A 21384-nucleotide genomic window follows, 5' to 3' on the forward strand; every position below is an offset into this window, starting at 1 on the left:
CAATATATGCATATTATGTATTTAACATGCATAAAATATATGTACATATGTCATACGTGTATATGTTAACTGTAGCAGTACAAGTATAACTGTTTGAATAGTACAAAGGAAATTTCTCGTCCCTGTTTTGTTCTCTCTGGCTAAATGAATCTTTAATTCTTTCTGTGTAGTGATACATGCAGACATATTTTAGCAGCTATGGCTGAAGCTAAAAGCTCTCAGCAAGGAGAATATTATTCAAATTCAAAATACTCAAGCATATTATAAAACTCTGCTGTTGTAAGTAAGTGGAATTGGTGTCCTCACTTGACATTGCAGCAAATGCGTTGGACATTTTTCAGTTTTGTGGACAGTACAAATCCTTTGGACATGTAAAATTGCTTCTTGAAGTATATGGCAGATGTAGCTTTCCTAGCCCACCACCTTGCAATTAAGTTTCAAAAAAAAAAACCCTAAAGGTCATATCTATTAAGATTGTCATTGCCTTAAAGCCATTAGCACAGCGATTTGTAATCAGAGAGTTTCCATGCACCCAAAATACCTGTGTTGTATGTGCAGCGTTGCTTATATTGTAATATAATTGAACAGACTAAAGAATTACAGTCTTTTGAGACTGCAATGAATATACATGAAAAAGTTTGGGTTATTAGTAAAAAGCAAAATGGAGACCATGTTAAAAAACAAACAAACGAACAAACAAACAACCTAAACCCTTAACTCTAACAGTAAACTTGGTGTTAATTTCCCATTTTGTAAGTGTATGTGGTGAGAGCACTTACCTAATATATATAAAGGCAAAAAATATGCCAGCTCTCCCAGATCATGCATCTCCCCACTCCTAAGTAAATGTAGATGAGCGGGTGTGCTCTCGCCACCATTTGTTTTCAGTGGCCCAAAGAATCCCAAGTTCTTTTCTGCGATGGTGGCCAAGCTTCAGATGTAGGGGAGCACTGAAATAAGCAACTGCTGGGGTTTGGGACATGTCTATTGGAAATAAAATTCTGAATATCTTCTTACAGAGTAGACCACTGAACTGTTGTGTCTCCTGGTCAGTTGGAGTTTAGTCAGTTGGCTACTGTGTACAAGGAGAGCAGCGTCCCCTCTGCTGCTGGCAGAAAGGCACCTGCTTTCCCCTTTTTGAGACAACAGATTTCTATATTATATCTAGCCCCAGACCATGCAGATGCTTTGGAATTTCATTAAACAGTTCAGGCTGTTCTCAGTAAAAGCATCATAGAAACAATAAATAAAAAATATGGTTACGTTTGATGCTTTTTTTTTTTGTAGCTATTAAAGTGCTACAAGACTTTGGCAATATTTTCCTTAAAACAATACCAAAAAAAAAAAAACCAAACAAAAAAAAAACCAAAAACAACCCCACCCCAGAATGATGACATGCATGTACAGCTTTTACTTTTTTCCATTAAACATTAGAATCCCTATCTGGGAAAGCTATAATGTAAAGCTTTTACAGCAGGTACTTCATGCTTCTGTGATACCTCTGTCTTTCATCCTTTCTGATATAGCCAGAAATTTTCAAGGATTCACAAATAAAATTACATATGTGCAAATATGTGATGTATCAGAGTATCTGGTAAGTCAACATGTATATTTATAAAACAATTGTCTAATCTGATAATAACACAAATCCAACCATCATCTTGTCTAGCAAGGAAACCAACTATCTACTGCAGCTGAAAATGTAGAGCAAACTATATTTAAGTTAATGTCATGAATTTGATTTGAGGCTAAATCGTGTGAAGCTTTACATTCAGCAGTGCAAAAACCGAGAGATGCTCTCACATAATTTCTGCCAAAAATGGCAGAAATGTCTTGAGCTTGAGAGAAGCCAGATTTTGATTTGGAGGGGAACTGTGTTTGTTATTGAAGTGAGTTAATAAAACTAGATTTCACTATTAGCCTAGTGCTTCCATTTGGGGAATTAAAACACTTGTATCAAATTAAAGTTGCATATCCTTTATCACATGCACCCAGGTTACATTCATAAAACATCCATTTTTACTTACATACCCTGAATGAATCCATGACAATCCCCTGTAGATGATGACAAAATGTATATTTAGATTTGAAGATGTTCTTCTGAGCCACCTCGGCTAATTATAGATGACAACCCATGGCTTACTCCTTTGTTCTGAAACATCAAGAATGTGTCAAAAAGCTTTCTGAACTCTCTAGAGTCCCAGATGTTGTTATTGCAATAGGTGACTGGAATTAACAAAATACAGAACGTCATTTGCTAAGAGCCTCTTGTGACTTAGGTAGGAAGGCAGCTGTACTGCAAATATGCATATGAATTCTCCACCGGAGTGAACAGAGTTAAGTCAAAGGAGTTAAAGAGCTAAGTAGGAAAGAGAAAGCACTGCTGGAGAGAAATCAGTCTCTCACAAACAGCTTCACAGGGGTATTATTAAAACAGCTGAACCCATCTAGGCCAGAAGAAGGGATTGTTCTCAAGGACGGGCTTGGAGTTGGAAGTGACCTAAAATGTCAAAAACGTTGAAAATGGACAGGTTCTCTCAGAAAAGCTGAGAGAAGGTATAAACAATTCAAGATGTTCCTTCCACCAAAGAGACAGCAAAGACAGCAGATGCAAACTTAAGCTTAGGTAAGCTTTGTAGGAGCTGCATAAATATTCAGCCAATTTCCTTCTATCTACCTCTTTAGTGTCACGGTACTGAAGATAACTCATTTAAAGCTGAGTCAGACCTGCCTCAGTTTGATCAGAGCCTGCACAGCCTGGACCTTCCTGGTACCAGCTGACACAATCACTGCTGTTACCTGAATGTAACCTTCATTCTGGTCACAGAGTCCAAAAATGCTTGAATTCCTCAGTACAGCTCAAGGATGGACACCGGTTCCTAGATATGCACATACCGTCCAGAAAAGGGACAATGTGGCAACTCCGTAGGTTGCTGACACATATTCATTTAAAACCTGAATCAAGTTAAACTCTTTTTCTAGGCTTTGAAATACTCACATAGTCCATGTTCCTTCTCTATGCAGAGGGCATGCCAGACCTCTTTTTCTCATTTAAAGAAAAGCACCTGTTTCTCATTTAAAATAAACCGATGTTATATCAGTTTGGCTACGAAAAAAATTCTTCTGAGTTTGGAATAGGTTATTTTTGCCCACAAGTAAAGCTGTTTGCATTGGTAGAAAGTTTATGCTGGCTGTATTAGCCACAAGGTTCATGTCTTTGCCCTTAAGGAGGTCTCTCAGCATGTGTTTAAAGGACACATAGCCATCCAATAGCACCAAGAACATTTACTGAATGTTCTGAATGTATTTACTGAATATTTTACTATGAAGAAGAGCTTAATTACTGATGTTAATAAAGAAGTACTTTGATAATGTCTGGTCTGTAAATGAGTGAAATTATATTGCTCCAGCTCAAAGGCTTTGGTTATTAACTATTTTTGTGAAACCAATAGAATAAGAAAAAAATCCAGACTTTTTCTCTGGAGGTAAAACAACTGTGGTTTCTTTGAGACAACACTGACTTTTTGATTTTATATTGCAAACAGCAATATTAGTTGAACACTGCTTACTAGAATGAAATTATTGCAAAAGTATTTATTTAATTCCCATATATTATGGTATCATATGCTATCGTAGATAAGAATGATGAATATAAAACATATATACAGTATGTAAATTGAATATGTTCATATACATATGTGTGTATATATATGTGGTCCTACTTGCTGGCAATTTTTCTAACAATACAGCATTAACATGTTAAAAAAAGCAAACTTGTTGGTTTTAGGTATGCTTCTGAAGAAGCACAGGTTAGAAGTAGTGCTCATCAATTGGGAGTGATTATCAGCCGCTGTTAGCCGGGTCCTACCTAGTTTTCATGAGAAATGAAACAGGCATCCAGACAGTAATACTGAAGTAACAGTGTTGGGCTCTGATCCAAATTCCAATTTAAGTTAATAGGAGACTTTCCATTAAATTCAGTAGTCTAAGGATCTGCCTTAGAGTTCTGCCTTGTTAAAACATGTTCTTGCTTCTCTTTCAATCACATGAATGTTGGGTTTGTTCCAACAGAAGTGGGGTTAGAAGAGCCAACGGTAACCAGAGGGCAGCCAAAAGTTAGAAAAGGAATCAAACCCCATGTGTAGGTTTCAACAGCTGTTTGATAACCCAGATCTACAGGTGAGGGTTCAAAATACAACTATGAACTTTTCAAGGTTTAAATAAAATGATATCCCAAAGGAAGCCATGGAGATGCCAGAATGGCATCACTAGGCTGTTGGTGTTTTCTCTGGCACCACTAAATGGAGCAGGATGTCTGTACCAAAAATAATTTCTCAGCTGTAGGAGTGGGGTAGATGTTTTGGGGTGAGGGAAATCACAGTGTCACTTTCCTCTAAGGCAGTGACATCCTGCCCTGTGCCTGAATTCAGTCTGTAATAAGGACCATTAGTCCCAGGCCAGTTCTTAGGGAAGAAGAGCACAACTGGATGAGCAATGCTTAACCCCTTAACATTAATTCTTTAATTTCACAAATAAGCACAAGGAGTTTTGGCACATAATAAGGGAGTAGAATGTAGATGGGAAAGTTTGCTTTGCTTTAGAATGGGAAGGAAAGACATGAGTTTGATGTAAAGTAGGGGGAAGAACTTGATTCAGCCCTTCCCAAACTTTGTGCAAAATTATCAACTCTTACCACTTTCTCTGAAGAACATCACTCATCTGTATCATCACACATTTCCTTGAAAGTATGATACAAGTAGAATCATTCTGTGGACTGAGGGTCATGCATCAAGGCTTTCCATTAACAGTACTTGTCAGTACTGTTAATTAATATAATTATATTAATTATCATAACAGTTAAAGTAGTGTTTATTTGGTTTCCTTCCTTTCCCTATTTCTCTTCTACTTTCATTCTCTTTCTGTTCAGCTTTCAAAATATTCTTCCCTCTTTTTCTTTGTGTTTCAGTAAAAAAATAGATTGTTGTGGAAAAAAATATGTTTTTTGTTATGCCTAAAGGGCAGTCACAAGTTTTTTTGTAGCATTCCATTGCCTTGGCCTACCTACCTTGTCTTCACCTTCTGTTTTTGTCTTTGTTTTTAAATTTAGGCAACAGTATTAGATCATGTGAGATGCAGAGGCAGGTCCATAAGAAACCCTACTTCTAGCCTGTTAAGAACTTGAAAGATTTAGAGTAAGACTTTAAGCTGAATTCAAAAACAAGTAGAAGCCACTCAAAGACCATAAAGGACTATCAAGAAAAGCTAGTTTGTGGCCCTGGAGTACTTTCACTGACGGATGTGTACAGTACTAAGTCCTACCATTAACTAAATACAATATTCTGTCACCCTCTAGTGGTGGGTTTACAATACCATAATTCTGATACTAATGATAAAGGATTTTTTCATTGCATGTCTAGTGGAACACCTTATCACATTTAGGAAAAAATAGGCTTCAATTTTTGATGGTCTATATCTGCAGATTTGTAATTTTGGTCTCCAATGCATATATCTGTAAATGACTTGTGTCCTATAACGTCATGCCAAAAAATAGAGATGTAAATTGTCTTTGTTGTCTTTGGGCAGATTAATTAACTAAAGAGGTGGGGTTTTAAAATTATTTCTGTATTTTCTCTTCTCCTTGGATAAGGCAAGAGCAAACTGACTGAATTCCAGCCTGCAACGTTAGGGAACGTGACTGTGCACTTGAAACCCATATTGGCTGATCAAATCCCTTCTTTCTTAATTCCTAGTATTACCTGTAATAAAAGTCCTTGTCTAAGACTGTCTGATGCTGTACTGGACAAGTGCAATGCCCACTCAAATCTGAGAAAACAGTAATTATGCCCAAAATAATAACATGACCTATGCATCCTATACACTTCTTGGTATATTTGACAGTAAAGTGATATAACAAAGCCAAAATATTTGACATCACCTATTCCATTAGATTCAGCAATACTTACAAAATCTGGGTTTCAGACCCAGCCTTAGAAAAAGCTGAAAGTGCATTATGCTGGAGAATAGCATTTAATGGGTTCATTTATCAAGATTCCCAGTAACTGATAATATTTATGTGTTTTACACTGATATTGGACAATTTGGCTTCAGATCACATATGATTTAAAGTGTCCTAAGTAACAGCAAAATACTTGGTTTGAAACTGAAGTGTTGTGCTTTTCATTGGATCGGGGAGGTAGTGAAACACAGAAAGCTTATTGATAGCACGAGCCAGCTGGAATGGTCCCTTTTGATCACTTTGCAGACACTCTTCTCAGAGGTAAAGCTAGTGTTATTCATCTCTGTCCCAAGACTGTACAATTCCCCTTCACATAATTTGGTATTTCAAGTATTAAATGATACCAAGCATCTGATATCTCTGTAATTTTATCAGTATGGGCCATGCATTCAGTGCCTATGTGTGAACTCAGAATTACCCAATAATTAAATTGGTTCACTGTATCTTTGTTAAAGAGGTGTGTGGTGGCATCTTTGTAGTCACAAATGAAGTATAAGTATGTATCAGTACACCACAAAGGCTTTTTGATACCTGCTCAGCAGGAGGAATTGTTTAACCAATCTGACCCTCAGACACTTCAGGAGCAAATTATCCCTCCTTGGACCAGAGAGAGCCTTCCAGCTGCATCATGGAAAGGCAAGGTGTTTTCCTGAGGGGACGATGCACTCAGGAAAATTTCAAGTTTCTCAAGGAAGAGCACAGTATACACCTCCTGTAACGTGTAAAGGGCCTGGGACACTCAAGAGGAGGGTCCTGACCACGCTGTTAATCAGCAAACCTTCTTCTGAATCTCTGAAATTTCAGCAAACCTGCCAGTCTTTGCTCCCACGCTCACAAAAGAGTCCTACAAATACAACTGGGAAGAGAGGAGGAACGTATTTCTCATGTCGACATGAATATTATCTCAGTGTTTTAAAAATAATACCCAAAAAATGGCAGATTCTGCACCTAACTTTCAGGTTTTATCGTTTATTATCTGTGGGTTTTTATGTCTGTATCTGAATCTTGCAAACATGCATATAATACATACTGTACACGTGTACGTCCACATGTGAGCAGAGCCAGGCAGATCCACAGAGGCAGAGATTTGCATTCATTTTAACATATTCATTTAATTTCCCTTAGTTTACTTGAGAAAACAAGGGGGTTTTTTTGCTAATGGTACTGCCGTTACACTTAGGGAAAATGAAGTTATCTTTCTCATTTTTATCATCTCATATAATGAAGCAATTTCAGTAACGCGCGTGTTGGCGGATTGTTGGTGATGGTACGTCCTTCAGAAGGAATACAAATAGACTTCACTGACCCTGGAGTGCTGAGAGTAACATGAAACTTACTCTGACTTGTAAACTGAGCAAACATGACATGGAGGTCACAGAGTAAGGGCATATATGCGTCTTTCAGCCCTTGTTTTGACAAAGTGACTTCTTTCTCCAGAGGGAAATTTCTGCCATTTTTTTCCAGCATGTTCACCATTCACTGGCTATTAATCCCAGTATGATTTAACTGCAAATTATGATTCCCACCTATAAGCTCACAGGAGCTAATTCTTAAGGGTTTGTCATCATTTATTTGAGCACACAGAGTTAGCTCTAAGAAGCTCTAAGAAAATAAGAACTTAATAAATGGAGTTTAAATCAAATGTAACAAGTTATAAATATTAGAACAAAGAGTATTATGAAAATTCACATTCATTAATGGAATATTTTTATCACTAGCAGCTTTAAGAAATCAGGGTAGACCATAATTGAAAAATCTGTGCATTTTCTAATATTCTACGTAGTATTCTTCCAGCTTTGGTAAAATAGCTTCCCTGTGTCTGATGAAATCTAACATTTATAGAGACATCAGTTTTAAACAGAATTTTCAGAACTTTATGAACTGGATTAACAAAGGAAGCTTTGCTAAAAGTGAAATGAATATTCAGAATATTCAGAAAAGAGTATGCAGAATATTCTTATTTTTCTGAATGCATGGCTCATGAAACATATTTGATATAGGTGTGGATAGCATCCCAGCGAGAATACTTCAAAATAAATGTATCGGCAGAGCAACTAGCGTATTTATTCAATGCAGTAGCACAAGTGTGGATCAGGTTTAGCTGCTTCATCACGTTAGCTAACTGATAAAGCACTACTAGCAGTTATCAACATGTGTGTAAAAGGACACTGAAATTCTTATCCCTGGTTTGCAGATGGGAAAATGAGACATATCAAAGATCACTGCAGACTTTTGCTGGAACCCACCTTCCTGAATCTTTTTGTCGACTAGGCCATCAAATTTGATGACAATAGTAGTGGCTGCTTATGTGAATAAATGTGACAGGCTTGGCTGCCTTTGTTGTGTAGGTTATTAGGTCAGTAATGCCAGCTCTGAATTTGACAAAAGCAAAATTTCAGGCTAGACCAGGAAGCAGAGAGGCTAAATTCCTTTTTTACGATGCTGAAGAGAAATGTGTAAGTTAAAAGTTTGATTCCCCGATGGGGAGGCCATAAGCATACCTTTCCTGCTTCAGCAGGGGAGTTGGACTAGATGATCTTTATGGTCCCTTCCAACTCTAAAAATTCAGTGAAATTCAGTGAAATTCAGTGAAAAGGGTTTAAATGTTTTCCTAGTGTAATAACCAAACTACATGGCAAGGACAATTTGATGGTCCAGATATATGTTTTCCCATGGTGAGACTTACAGAGACTTCAGGGGAAAGAACAGCAGCTTTTTGTAGCTTCTAAATATTGTCTGATTTTTGTTTTTCTCAACAGAGCTACAGTGAACCTGTTGACGTTAAAGCCTCCCCGCAACCTCAGATGATGAATTCCAAGCAGTCGGTGTTTCACGGGCCTGCCCAGGCTCACTCTGCACTGTACCTCAGCTCCCACTACCACCAACAACCGGGAATGAATCCCCACATCACTGCCATGCATGCCAATATCCCCAGGAACATAGCGCCCAAGCCCAACAACCAAATGCCAGTGACTGTTTCCATAGCAAACATGGCTGTGTCCCCGCCGCCGCCTCTTCAGATCAGCCCCCCTCTGCACCAGCATCTCAACATCCAGCAACACCAGCCCATTTCAATGCAGCAGCCCATTGGGAACCAGCTACCGATGCAGGTCCAGTCCGCTTTACACTCACCTACAATGCAGCAAGTAAGTTTGAGCTTTTCAGTTGTTTGGGAAAATGTGGGGTTTTGAAAAAAAAAGAAAAAAAAAAAAAAAGGCATCCAGAAGTTGACATAGTGAGGGAGATTTAGAGCCAGGGATGAGCTTTAATTTTGCAGAGTTCCAAAACCACAGAAATATAGTCTGAGGGCTTAGTCTTTCAAAGGCAAGAACAAATGAATGAGTTTACCTGGATGATGGGGAACTTTGGTGGAACTGTTTGTGCTTGCAACGATGTCCATCATGTTCTTCTGAACACTAGCCCTCTCTCCCCCACCAAATTCAAGAAGCATCTGTGAGAAACTTTAAATATAAGTGTGTCCGTAGATCCATCTGCAAATCTGCTAGTACCTTGAAACATAAGTGACGTGTTAAGTCTCTGGGAGACATGTTTTATGAACAAAAGGCAGTCATGTCTAGAAAAAGATATGATTGTAGCTTGTGCTGTTATCCTTGTGCTGACTGTGATGTGGAACAGTCAGAGGGAGCATGAAGCAACACAGATTGTGTTAAACATCCTAGATTAAATGAACATGAGTATGTTAGTTTATGCTGCATTTGTAACTTCATTTTAGTAGCTACAAATACCTTGTTTTACTGGAAATAAGTGGGCTGTCCCCAGAATCCCAATATGGTGGCTTTTTTTTTTTTTTTAAATAATGTCAGTGTTTTACATCATTAATTCTCAATGCACTTCCTAGGAGTTCTGCATGAATGCAGGCCACCCATAGTATTGTGATTTTTGGGCCCAGACCTATGGAAGATTAGAGCAGATTAGCTCTGTTGATTTCAGGGGAGAAAATTTCTTTTTGTATTGGATGAGATCTGACTATCAATAATAAGATCCTGCTTTACAAAGAGGCATTCGAATGAAAATTTTTTGGGTGGAGTTGCCAGAATCTACAAAATTTGTATACACAAAACTTTTCAGTTCTGGTTGATAATACAGTCATGAACTTGCTGCATGTTTTGAATATTTCTGTAAATTCACCTTTGCTAACAAGGCATTTGCATTTGCTTTCCAAGCCAGAAACATTTCATCTCAAGATTGGTCTCTAGATATGGAAATATCTGAACACAAAACAGAGCTTCTAGCTGGGAAAACAATTTAACAGGGAAAGAAGTTTTCCAAAAAATGACCAAAAAAAAAGAGTTGAAAGCAATTTGGCCTAATAAATTTAGTTTTTCAGAAGGTAAACCAAGGTGTGCTCAGGATCATCTGGATTTTTTCAGAGTCTTCCATCTTAGTCTCAAGAGTGATTTGGAATAATCAGACAGGAAGAAAAATTTGTTAAGTGTTTCCAACTTTTTCCTAGTCCAGTTTATTTTTCACAATCAGAGTAAACAGACTCAACAGACTTAGGACCACACAAATGTGGAGTCTTTTACTGACGTGTATTCCTGAAGGTTTTCCTATTAGTTGGAAACACAGTGTCCTGGTGTGAGTGTCCTGGGAGAGCCCATGTTCAAGTCTCAGAGAAACTCAGGAATTTACCCCAAACCTGGGCAGCTAGAATTAGCTTAGGGGAAGTCCTAGACAGGTGAGCCAGGAGAGTCTGTCTGGAGATCTTAAGCCTGATGCAATCCTGAAGGCTCAGCGCAATGAGAGACGAAGCAATGGACAGAGACTCAATGAAGTAGCCTGATACCAAACACGAAAACCAACAGCTGTGACAGCAGCCTGTTGAGATTGTACAGTTATATTTCAGCCAGTTTTTATTTCAAAGTGCTTCAGTCTTCCAAGTTCAGATTGTTTGCCAAGTTCAGTGTCATTTGTACATTACTTGTCCAATGCAGAGTGACAGAAGATCAAACCCCTTATGCCTTTTCCAGAATCATTGATAGGTATAATTTACTGAGCAGATTTGAAAAATCTGGCTTTATTTATTGAATTAGTAGTACAGTAGGGGCTGGGAAAAGATGCAATGCAGATGTTAGATACTTACATATGTATGCATACAACATCGTCATTACTGTATGAATCCAAACACTTGTGTTATTCCAAACCATTAAATACTAAAAAAAAAAAAAAAAAAGATAAGACAATATGAATCTTCTGATGTTTTATTTTACCAAGTTGCATGCTTGTAGCATATGGTGTGCGTATCAATGGCTTGAGAGTACTTTCACTCATCTGTGAGATGTGTGGCATGAAGCTCAGTCATTTCTAGCTTGAGAGAAAACACAGGGCAGTAGGTTGTAGAAAGCAGGTATCTAGAAGTCAGTATGTAGACCTGTACCATGATGAGTCCTTTGCTTTACTAAGTATAAGTACAGTAAAATGAAAAATGCTGCACGTCTGTGTTCCTGCTCTCCATTGTTAAACCCATGAAAGGTTGGCTTAAATTCATTCTAGCAACTCGTAATCCAGAATCAGAAAGAATGATGCTTGTGATGAAGATACCATTTCTGAGCTTCACTCAAGGTTATAGGTGCTTATTACCTGTTGAAATGCTACACTGCCAATCTTAATTACATTTCTCTTTAAGCACTGTGGAACATCTACAAGCCAGTTTATATTTCTTACACTTCTACTTTTGTTTCAAAGTAATGAAACCTTCTGAGCTCTGGGAAATTTATGTAATTTCACTTCAGAATAGTTTTAATTTATATTTTTTGCTGGGTTTTTTTTAGCATACAACAGTTTACACAGTTTTTGCATTGAGTTTAAATCTAGAATCCATTTCCTTTAAAGAGTGATGTTGGCAAAGACAAAGCAAAAAGTACGTAAAATTTTAGGGTAGCAGGTGTACTAACAACACCATGATTTGACATGCCAGAGCAGAACAGTGGTTACCCAACTATTGTCTTAGGTACAACTCTTTCTAGTCATACTCAAGGAATGTTAGAAAACACTATCCCCAGGATGTCATACTGCAATAGAGCATGGAGGACAGGTTGGCTACCAGGAGACATACAGTAAGAAGTCAAGAAACTATAACCTGAAAGTAAGGGCCACCTCCTGACTCAGTGGTCAAAGGACTCTGCTTTTCCCTCTGCTCAAAAACGAGCAAATGCTCTGCTGACCAGATCATGTTAAGGAGGAAAAGACATAGTGGGAAAAAAAGCAAGCCCTCCAGATGATGACAGCAGCACAGAGTCAACAGCAATGAGGACAAAGAAGAGGCCTAGCACCACCCTGTATGTCCCATCCCTGGTGAGGAGGGAAGGAGGACTCTGGATGTGAGGTTCAGTCCCCAGCAGCGTGGCACAGACCACCCTGCCACGTAAAAGGGCAGCCAAGAAGAATGGGACAATATGTAGCCTAATAAGGCAGAAGAAATACTTGCATTTAATTCAACTTTTTTTTCAGTTCTTCTTCCCTCATTTGTTCTAATTCCTCCGTGCTAAAGGTGTGGCCACCCTAGGCCTTTCCCAAAGACTCCAGCACACATCCAATTTATGTAAGCAGCAAGAGCAGAAACTACTTAACATCCCGCTCCCTACAACTTGACTTCCCACAAAAGAAATTTTCCTTTTTGGAAACCTCACCACTGCTCATACACTCAATGGCAGCAGGCTCTGGGAATCCCTACTGTCTACAGATCCTCTGCTTTAACACTGTGGCTCTGGGAGATCCGGTCAATCATTTTCCCCAGGAGAGGGAGGATGTTTTCTTATCAAAGACTGGCGTGTAGTATATCTGAAGAACTGCCAGCTCCAAAAACACTCACATCAAGACCCAGACCTCAGTCCTGGCAGGCAGGGCCGTAGTTCTCCAAAACCACTCAGCGTGAAATCCACAAACTCTTCTTCTGCGCGTAACTTTGAGGAGGGAGGGATAAGAAGTGCTGACCTGGGGAGAGAGTTCTGCCCCTACTGCTGCCAGGACAATGAGCTGATCTTCATCAGCTCCACAGGGAACAGAACGTCCTCCTCCACTTCCAGCAGCCCAGCCCTTGCCTGCACGTGTGTGGCTGCCAAACCAAGGGAGGCTGCCAGCTGGAGAAGGGCAGTCTCCTCCAGGAGTCTGCAGAAACTACAGAACATCGAGAAGATCAGAAATGTTGGTAGCCAAAAATCCTCAGTGACTGCACAATTTCTGTTATTTTTAAAATCAATGTGGAGTATGCTGCTGATGCAAGGCATCCAAATTGTTCTGAATGTGCACAAGGCGAAGTAAAATTTAGGTATTAGCATTTTGGTCATATGCCTAGCATTAGTAAATACTTTTATATTTCTTTTAGGCAATCTTCTCTACTTTGAGTTATCCACCTATTTTTTTTACTTCTGCAAAGTAGACTATTTTGTCTCTATTCCTTTCTGTTCCAAGGCAGTTAATGAATAAATTAAATAATGGGCACTACTGTAGATCTTTGAATCATAGAATCATAGAAAGGTTTAGGTTGGAAGGGACCTTAAATATCTAGTTCCAACCCCCCTGCCATGGGCAGGGACACCTACCACCAGACCAGGTTGCTCAAAGCCCCATCCAGCCTGGCCTTGAACACCTCCAGGGTTGAGGTGCTTGTTTACAGTGTTAATCCTTTACACTGTAAAAAACGATCATTTAGTTCTATTCTCATACCTAGATTTAAATTAGATCCTGATTTTGATGATATTTAGCTTCTAATTCTTAAATATACTATATTTGTCTTAAATATTAACAGTAGCCATGTTAAAGTTTTACTTTGTTAAAGTCTAAATCCCCTGTGCAGCAGTTTCTCTTTCATCCACTTTTGACACACTGGAAGAATCACAGTAGGTCAGAAGTGTGTGATTTTTCTTTCATTAAATGCTTATGTGAGCATCTTGTCACTGCATTATTTTTTAACTGACAGAGAGTTACTTCTCTCCAGTCTGTTTCTTAGGTTTGACACGATGTTTAATTTTTACTTAGTTGGGATCAGGTGATCTGAATCTTAGCCCCTGTCATTCAAACCAGCACGATTTCTCCAAAGTTCAGGCTAAAAAAGCGCCTGCAACCTGTTTTCTCTTGCAAAGTCGTTCTTTCCTTTCTCTGCTCAGACACCCGTGCTTCTTTCTGAGCATACCCCCCTCTCCAGCCTCTTGTACTGCGCTGTTTTGCTTGGAGGGGGATGAGACCAAGGATTCACTCCCTCCCAAATGCACCCAGTCCTTGTTATGGAACCCTTTAAAGTAGCCCTACTGGAAGCATCTCCTTCCCAGCTTAAAATCCTTCACTCAAGCATTGGGTGGGAGGGTGAGTCCCATTACAATCTCTGTCCCACTTCAGTTCACAGGTAGAGCAAGCAAAACTAGATTCTCAATGTCTAGTAACCATGGCTGCAAGTGTATGCATAACAAAGAAGCAGAAGATTAATGTATGTAACTTTTTTTTTTTTTTTTAAAAAGAATAACTCATTTCAGTCTACTTTTAGGAATTTCTTTTCCTTTGGAAAATAAATGTATACAGCAAGATGATTGCATAGCCTGCCAAAAATAATAGCCTCATTTTTTCTAGTATATATTATATAGAGTAAACTCATGGACCTGCTGTATTTGTCCAGCTTTCTTCCTCTTTTTTGTTAAGCTTTGTCTTCGAATGAGGTCAAGAGAAAAAAAAATCATTAATATCTGTCAACTTCCTTTATAACCTTAAGGAAAAATCTTTGTATGATATCACACAGACAGATTTTCAATTTCCTTGTGTAATAAACAGATGCTTTAGGATTTGGATGTAATTTAAAGGTTTAAAATATCACATTGAGATTGATGAATAAATCAGTTGTGAAGACAAAAACATTGATGCCTGTTGAAAATACCTCTCCAGACAGGCAGGAAATGAAATTAGTTCCCAGTAAAGTGTGGAGATGAGGATCACTGTTTAGTTCTGCTGCAGGCTTTTTAGGACTTGCTACAGTGGCACAACGAAACTGCTAGGGCTACAGAAATCTAATTAAAGAGCAAATGTCCCTCCTGACATCGAATTAATCTTTATCAAGTTCCCTATTTTTATTTCAATCTGGAACAGGAAAATGAAATTTAAAATTCTAGGCATGTTGCAAAACAGTTGGTGATTTTCTCTTGAGCATTACAATGCAAAAACATTCGGCATTGTTTAATTAGACCTCGAAGCACTCATTTTCTGAGCACTTTTTATTTCATCATTGTTTGTTAAGGGCTTACATAAATAATACACAAATATTTACTACAAGCCTGGTACAAGGCTGTCTCCCTCTGTTGTACAGATCTCTATTTCCAGAGCTTTTTCTGTTGATGAAAAGGCTGAAGTAATTATTCTTTACATTTTAAACAACATCATACTTTATCAGTCCTTCATATTGAGTTCAGGTTTCTTAAATGACTTTGCCTTAAGAAGAATGCTTTCCAACACCCGAATTGCTGGTATTCCAGTAGCCCTCAGCCCCAGCGGGACCACCGAGCTGCAGCCGCTCAGCTGCTTCTGGAGGTGGAGCCTGGCTCAGATACCTCTGCACCGCGTTACAATCCATCACGTCCTAAGAAACAAGCCCCAGTCCCAGGCAGTCGTAAACTAAACAGACTTGCCAGGTGCAAGATGAAAGTGTTGCTATCTCTTATTTTGCAGATAGGGGAATTAAGTTCGGATCTGTGGTCCCAACCTTAACGTGAGAGGTATCGATTCAGTCCAAGCACAAATCCACGTATGCTTTACTGGAAGAGAGCCAAAGCAATTTGACTGTGGCCACAGAGAAAACCTGAGAAAACATGAGAATAAGTCCCCACCCAGTTCCAAGCTTGCATTTAAACTACAGGACCATCTTCCCACATCTAAGCTATTTATTTGTCCTAAGTCCAGAAGAGATGGAATGGATATTGCACTGATGGTCTCTTCCTCCGTTTTGGGGAACTACCTCTTCTTGCTGCATGAGTACTTGACCTCTGTGCCTGCTCACTTGCATGCTTCGCTGCAGCGCTGCTGGAGCTACTGGCCCCATGGAGTGTTTTTCTTGTATATATGATTGTTTCATGAAGACCGATAAGAGATCGCTCAGGGGCTTTGCTACCCAAGGTAAACCCGAGTGCCTGAGGGTAGGATGTGTTTCTGTGGTTAGTTTCCTCTTACAGCTAAATTAGAGAGGCCTTATGGGTGATGTTTTGTATAAAAATGATGACGGTGATATACAAAACCAATTTTTCTGCCCTCTAATTACACGAAACTCCAATTAAAGTCATTGGGAAGTCTGCTCAATTACAGTTTCCATTGGATTGGTTGCAGGCGTGGGGCTTGTTTAAGCAGCCTGATGTGCAAGTTTAGAGGCCGAGTACAGGGCATGGGGGTTACAGGCACCACGGGTGGGGGTTTATTTTACCTTATTAGCAGGACGGGATATGTTACATGACAACTAGATGCTGAATTCAGCTCATGACTTTGCTCGCTATTAATGGTCAGCAGGGACAAGGTGAGGCTTCAGAAAGCGTTTAAGGTGCTGAGGGGTGACTTGGGGTGGTCTCCATATGGAAGAGATTATGGAAGAAAGTTGCACTCATTTATAGCCTGGGTGAAAATCCAGGGTCGGGCTGAGTGGAGGGAAGTGACCGTGTACAGGAGGGGCATGGCAGGGCAGAGCATCCGCGGCACCTCCGGGGAAGGGCCGGCGTATAACGCACCGAGAAAGAGGGATGTGAAGAAGGAAGTGGCATCTTATATTTGAAGGAAGCTCATTTCCAGGGATGGAGGGGGCCAGGCAGAAACTGAGAATACTCATTTATCTTGATTAAAGGTGGCGTGGCTGAGCTCTTAAGCCTGAATTAAAAAAAAAACAAAACAGCTCTTCTCAAAATTCCTGTCTTAATGAAGGCTGTGTATATGAAGCGATCACACGTAATCCACTAGAATTTAAAACTAAAAGCTATGAGCTTGTATCCTTTCTGTTCTATGTGTGGACTTTGGCCAGAGGGAGTGGATTTTCAAACCTGGTATCTCGGTTCAAGTTCAGTTTTTGATTTAGCAGCTACACGTGCAGTTAACTTGAGTGGAAATTGTATGTCCGTGCCCCAAGAAGGAGTTTGGTCTGGTTTTTTTTCAGCAGACACCAATTGGTTTTGTACAGCATTCCCATACTTTTACCCAATGTAGTTCTTCTAACTTTACATGAACATGATGCACATTTATACAGGGTGAATCAGATACACTAGCCTTGGAATTTCAACTGTTCTCCTGGTTTTAAAACACAGCATTTAGACATCCTTGTATATCAAAAGAGCTAAAAATTGTTACGACTTTTCATATGACAGATATTTCAGGGAGCAGGTTAGATGTATCTTTGTAACTTCCACTTTTTTTTTCTCGTCTTCTTGGTTTCAAAAAGCAAGTTATTCTGTGCTACTTTCACTACATTAGTCCAACAACTGTTAAAAAGCTTTGGTTGAATTTCTGTTTAGTTGAGAGAGAAGTGCAAATAAAAGACACAGCAGATGGTCCCTTTGTGACTGAATGAAGAAAAAGGGTTTTGACAACAATATGTGAATAGGTGTAGCCTAATAAAACAGTCAGCCACCTGCTGCCTACATCCTTCAAAAAGATTCTGTTGCATATTCTGGGAATTAACGACTTGTGTGTGTCCTTACGTTTAATCTAAATGGAAGCTCTAAGGAGCAAACAGACCTTTTTTGCCCCAGTGTTGATTGAGTTGTTCTCTTGGTTTTGAATTGTTTCTGCTCTGTCCCTTTCAGTTCCATTCTGTGACTGTGTAATAGCTAGCAACGTTTTGGCAGTGTTTCATTTCTCAAACCAAAGAAAGATTTTAAAACTTAGAAAGCACCTAGGCAGGTTTTTTTTCCTATTTCAAGTTTGATAACCTAAATTACAGCTGGAAAAGAAGTATTCTACCATTTCACAGTACGCACCGTTTGGTTTTGCTAAATGCACCCAACCTGTTGCTTGGTTTCTGTATGTAGTAATGTGCGTCCTCTCTCCTCTAGGGATTTACTCTTCAGCCTGATTATCAGAATATCATCAATCCAACATCAACAGCTGCACAAGTTGTTACCCAAGCAATGGAGTATGTTCGTTCAGGGTGCAGAAATCCTCCAGCACAGACTGTGGACTGGAATAATGACTACTGCAGTAATGGGTAAGCAGCCAGTGAATGCCACCTTGTGTTGAGCAACATTCATGACACAAGTATCTGATAGAGAGTTATGAAACAGCTTTGTTGCCCGTTTCCCTACAGTATTTCGGAAGTGCATCTGTGATGGCACTGTGTTTATTCAGCAGTTAGGCTGTTTTGGGAGAGCAAGTTTTCAGTATAAAGAGTTATTAGACATTGTTGTCACCTTACCACAGCACATACACTTTGGTCTTAGGGAACTTCCATTCCTTAGAAAAATCAGAACTCAAATCTTCGGGAGAAGGTATAGGAAAGAAGTGTTAAGATCACTGTCTCCTACTTGAGAGGCAAATACTGTGAACTGTTTTCTCCAAATACTCCATTGCTGAGGAGATCTTGCTGCCAGGGGAAACAACTAATTTGGGTCATGAAAACCCACACAAGTGAGATGCATGGGTGGTGCCTGGGATACAAGATATGTGGAAGAGAATGGCATGAAGATTACACGACTGTAAACAGAAAGAAAACACCATACCTGTAGGAGTTCTGTGCCCTTACCACAAGGTTAGTAGGCCCTTCAAACCCTCAACTCCTCTGCAGCATAGTTTTTGTGGAGCCATATTACTGTCCCAGAAACTGCCTGGAAACATTTAGAATCATAGAATTGTAGAATGGTTCATGTTGGAAGGGACCATAAAGATCATCGAGTTCCAACCCCCCTGCCATGGGCAGGGACACCTCCCACTAGAGCAGGTTGCTCAAAGCCCCATCCAGCCTGGCCTTGAACACCTCCAGGGATGGGGCATCCACAGCTTCTCTGGGCAACCTGTTCCAGTGTCTCACCACCCTCACAGGAAAGAATTTCTTCCTGATATCTAATCTAAATCTCCCCTCTTTCAGTTTAAAACCATTAGTCCTCATCCTGTCGAGACTAATTAAAGACTGTGAACAGAAGGTATCTTTTGAGTTTTAAATTATAGCTATTTTGCCTTGTGGACGTGCCCACCAGCCTGACCTCCCTTTCACCTTGGCATGAATCCCCACGGCAAAGTCACATAAGAGTTCTTGGTTGCTACCAACGTGTCAAATCCAGACTAAACAAATGAACACAAAGCAGAACTAAAGACCAGTTTCACCCATTACATTTACTCAAAGAGATAATTTCACTTTCATTATTGTTTTAAAGTATTTCTGGAACTCAAGCTAGAACCAAACAAAAATCTTTTTCTGGTTACTAGTTCAGAATAACACCTTGACTAAAACCTGCTGACACTGAGGCAGACTTTAACTAGTCTGCACAGCAGCATCGCTTTCCCTCATACCTATCTCTGTTGCCCCATAACTTGCCCTCTTGTTCAGCAGAACAGTCTTGCTTCTCTGCTGTACCACCATAATCACGGAATCACAGAATTGTCAGAGTTGGAAGGGACCTCTACAGATCATCTAGTCCAACTCCCCTGCTGAAGCAGGATTGCCTAGAGCACATTACTCAGGACTGCATGTCCTCGTGTCTCACTCTGTTCTGCAGGACCTTGTCGGAGCCTACTCAGCCAACAGACTTATATCCACTCAAACTGACCTCTCAATAGACTGTCCTCTGGCAAACAGGCCATAGCCACCTGTGGCTTTGGCTCCTGGTATCTTCTGGAAAAAGCAGTGCGTGACCATTGCCAGCAATGCCCTCTAGGTGCCCACTGGGCATCTGCTCCCAAACTCCAAACCAAGTAAACTGTAAAGTTGTGGAAGAACAGAACTGGTGCCTGGGTTTTAACAAGCAAGCAGGAGATTAAGAGTAAGGCCTCTCTCCCAGGAAATCTCTGCAGTGTGAACCAAGCCCCATCAGTGATGCTTCTTCTGCTTTAAATGATATATTTTTTCTGACTTCTACAGACTGTTCCGAATTAGAAACTGATAAATGAGTCTTTTTTGCTCTGAACTGGTGTGCTTCAGTTGAAGCTGAACTCCATCAATAACTGAATGTACAAGTGTGGGTAGAAGGTCTCCTGCAGAGCCTGGTCTCCAGTAGAGTTGTTCTGGCCGGCTCTGCCATAAGTGTCTGGTGTTCCCTCATGTGTGCTTACCTGAATCTGCCAACCCAGCACATTTTGTCTATGTCTGTACTAGGAAATAAAATAGGCCAGAGAAATCAGTGGTTGGCACCCATGTTCATGTAACTAAGCTCTCCTGTCCTCTAAGGAAAGTGGCCACATCCCTCTAAGGAAAGTGGCCACTTTCACCTTGTCTAGAGGAAAGCATCCCTGCTCGGGGCAGGAGGGCTGGACCTAGATGATCTTCAAGGTCCCTTCCAACTCTAACTATTCTATGATTTTATGATCATATCAGGTGCTTATGGAGTATCGTTCCGAGACCTGTGCTAAACCCTCAGCTGTAATTACGTGGTTTGTGAGAGAGCGATAGTCAGTGCTTCTAACCTGGTGGTGCAGGTGATCCTAAACCAGTGCTTCAGCCCATGGCCCAGTCCTCTTTAGTCCAGGGCCAGATGTAGTCTCCGGGTTGCTACGTACCACTATGGCACTAGAATTTTTCTTATTATTACCATGGTAATGCAGTCATACTTCAGTGATATGCTTGGAATTAATGACATGCAGTAGGGTTATGGGGTTGGTTGGGTTTTTTTGGAAGAATAGGACCAAATATTTGACAATTTTTTAAAAAAAAAATCACATTTGTTCTTTTTCTCTTTGAACAGGGGCATGCAGAGGGACAAAGCACTCTACCTTACCTGAAAATCTGAAACACCTCTCCTTTCCACTGAGGAATGCAGGGAAGTCTTTTCATCATGGATTGCTTTATGCAGTCAAGGCAGTTCTGCATTTTATTAGGAAATACAAGTTGCTAAGCACTTAGGACTATTTGAGCTTGTGGGTCACCCACTCTGGAAAAAATAGTCTTGCTTCTTTCTTTTTCTTTTTTTTTTTCCCCCCCATTTTTTTCTCTTTCTTTCTCCTTTCCACTCCCACCCTGAGATCCTTTAACGGACATTGCTTTTCTTCTTCCCTGAAGGAAACTTGGACCATTCAGATTTTATGTTGGTTTTTGCTGTGAAGTGCTGCGATAGTAACTGCCTTAGCAACTGTAGATGTCTCGGATAAAAGTCCTGGATTTTCCATTGGTTTTTCATAATGGGTGTTTATATGAAACTACTAAAGACTTTTTAAATGGCTTGATGTAGCAGTCATAGCAAGTTTGTAAA

The 21384-nt window shown here is 39.9% G+C and overlaps 1 protein-coding gene across 1 annotated transcript in view; it reads left to right on the top strand.

Annotated features, from left to right (window-relative positions):
* TOX (thymocyte selection associated high mobility group box) overlaps positions 1-20917 on the top strand; it is a 222663-nt gene extending 201746 nt beyond the window's left edge. The window contains exons 7-9 of the mRNA XM_074146713.1: positions 8776-9162; positions 18043-18194; positions 20881-20917. Coding sequence (XP_074002814.1) covers positions 8776-9162; positions 18043-18194; positions 20881-20917 — 576 coding nt within the window. The remainder of the gene's footprint in view (positions 1-8775; positions 9163-18042; positions 18195-20880) is intronic.
* Positions 20918-21384: the final 467 nt, after the last annotated feature.

Source organism: Numenius arquata, chromosome 4, assembly GCF_964106895.1.
Source record: "Numenius arquata chromosome 4, bNumArq3.hap1.1, whole genome shotgun sequence".
In the NCBI taxonomy this organism is placed as follows: Eukaryota; Metazoa; Chordata; class Aves; order Charadriiformes; family Scolopacidae; genus Numenius; species Numenius arquata.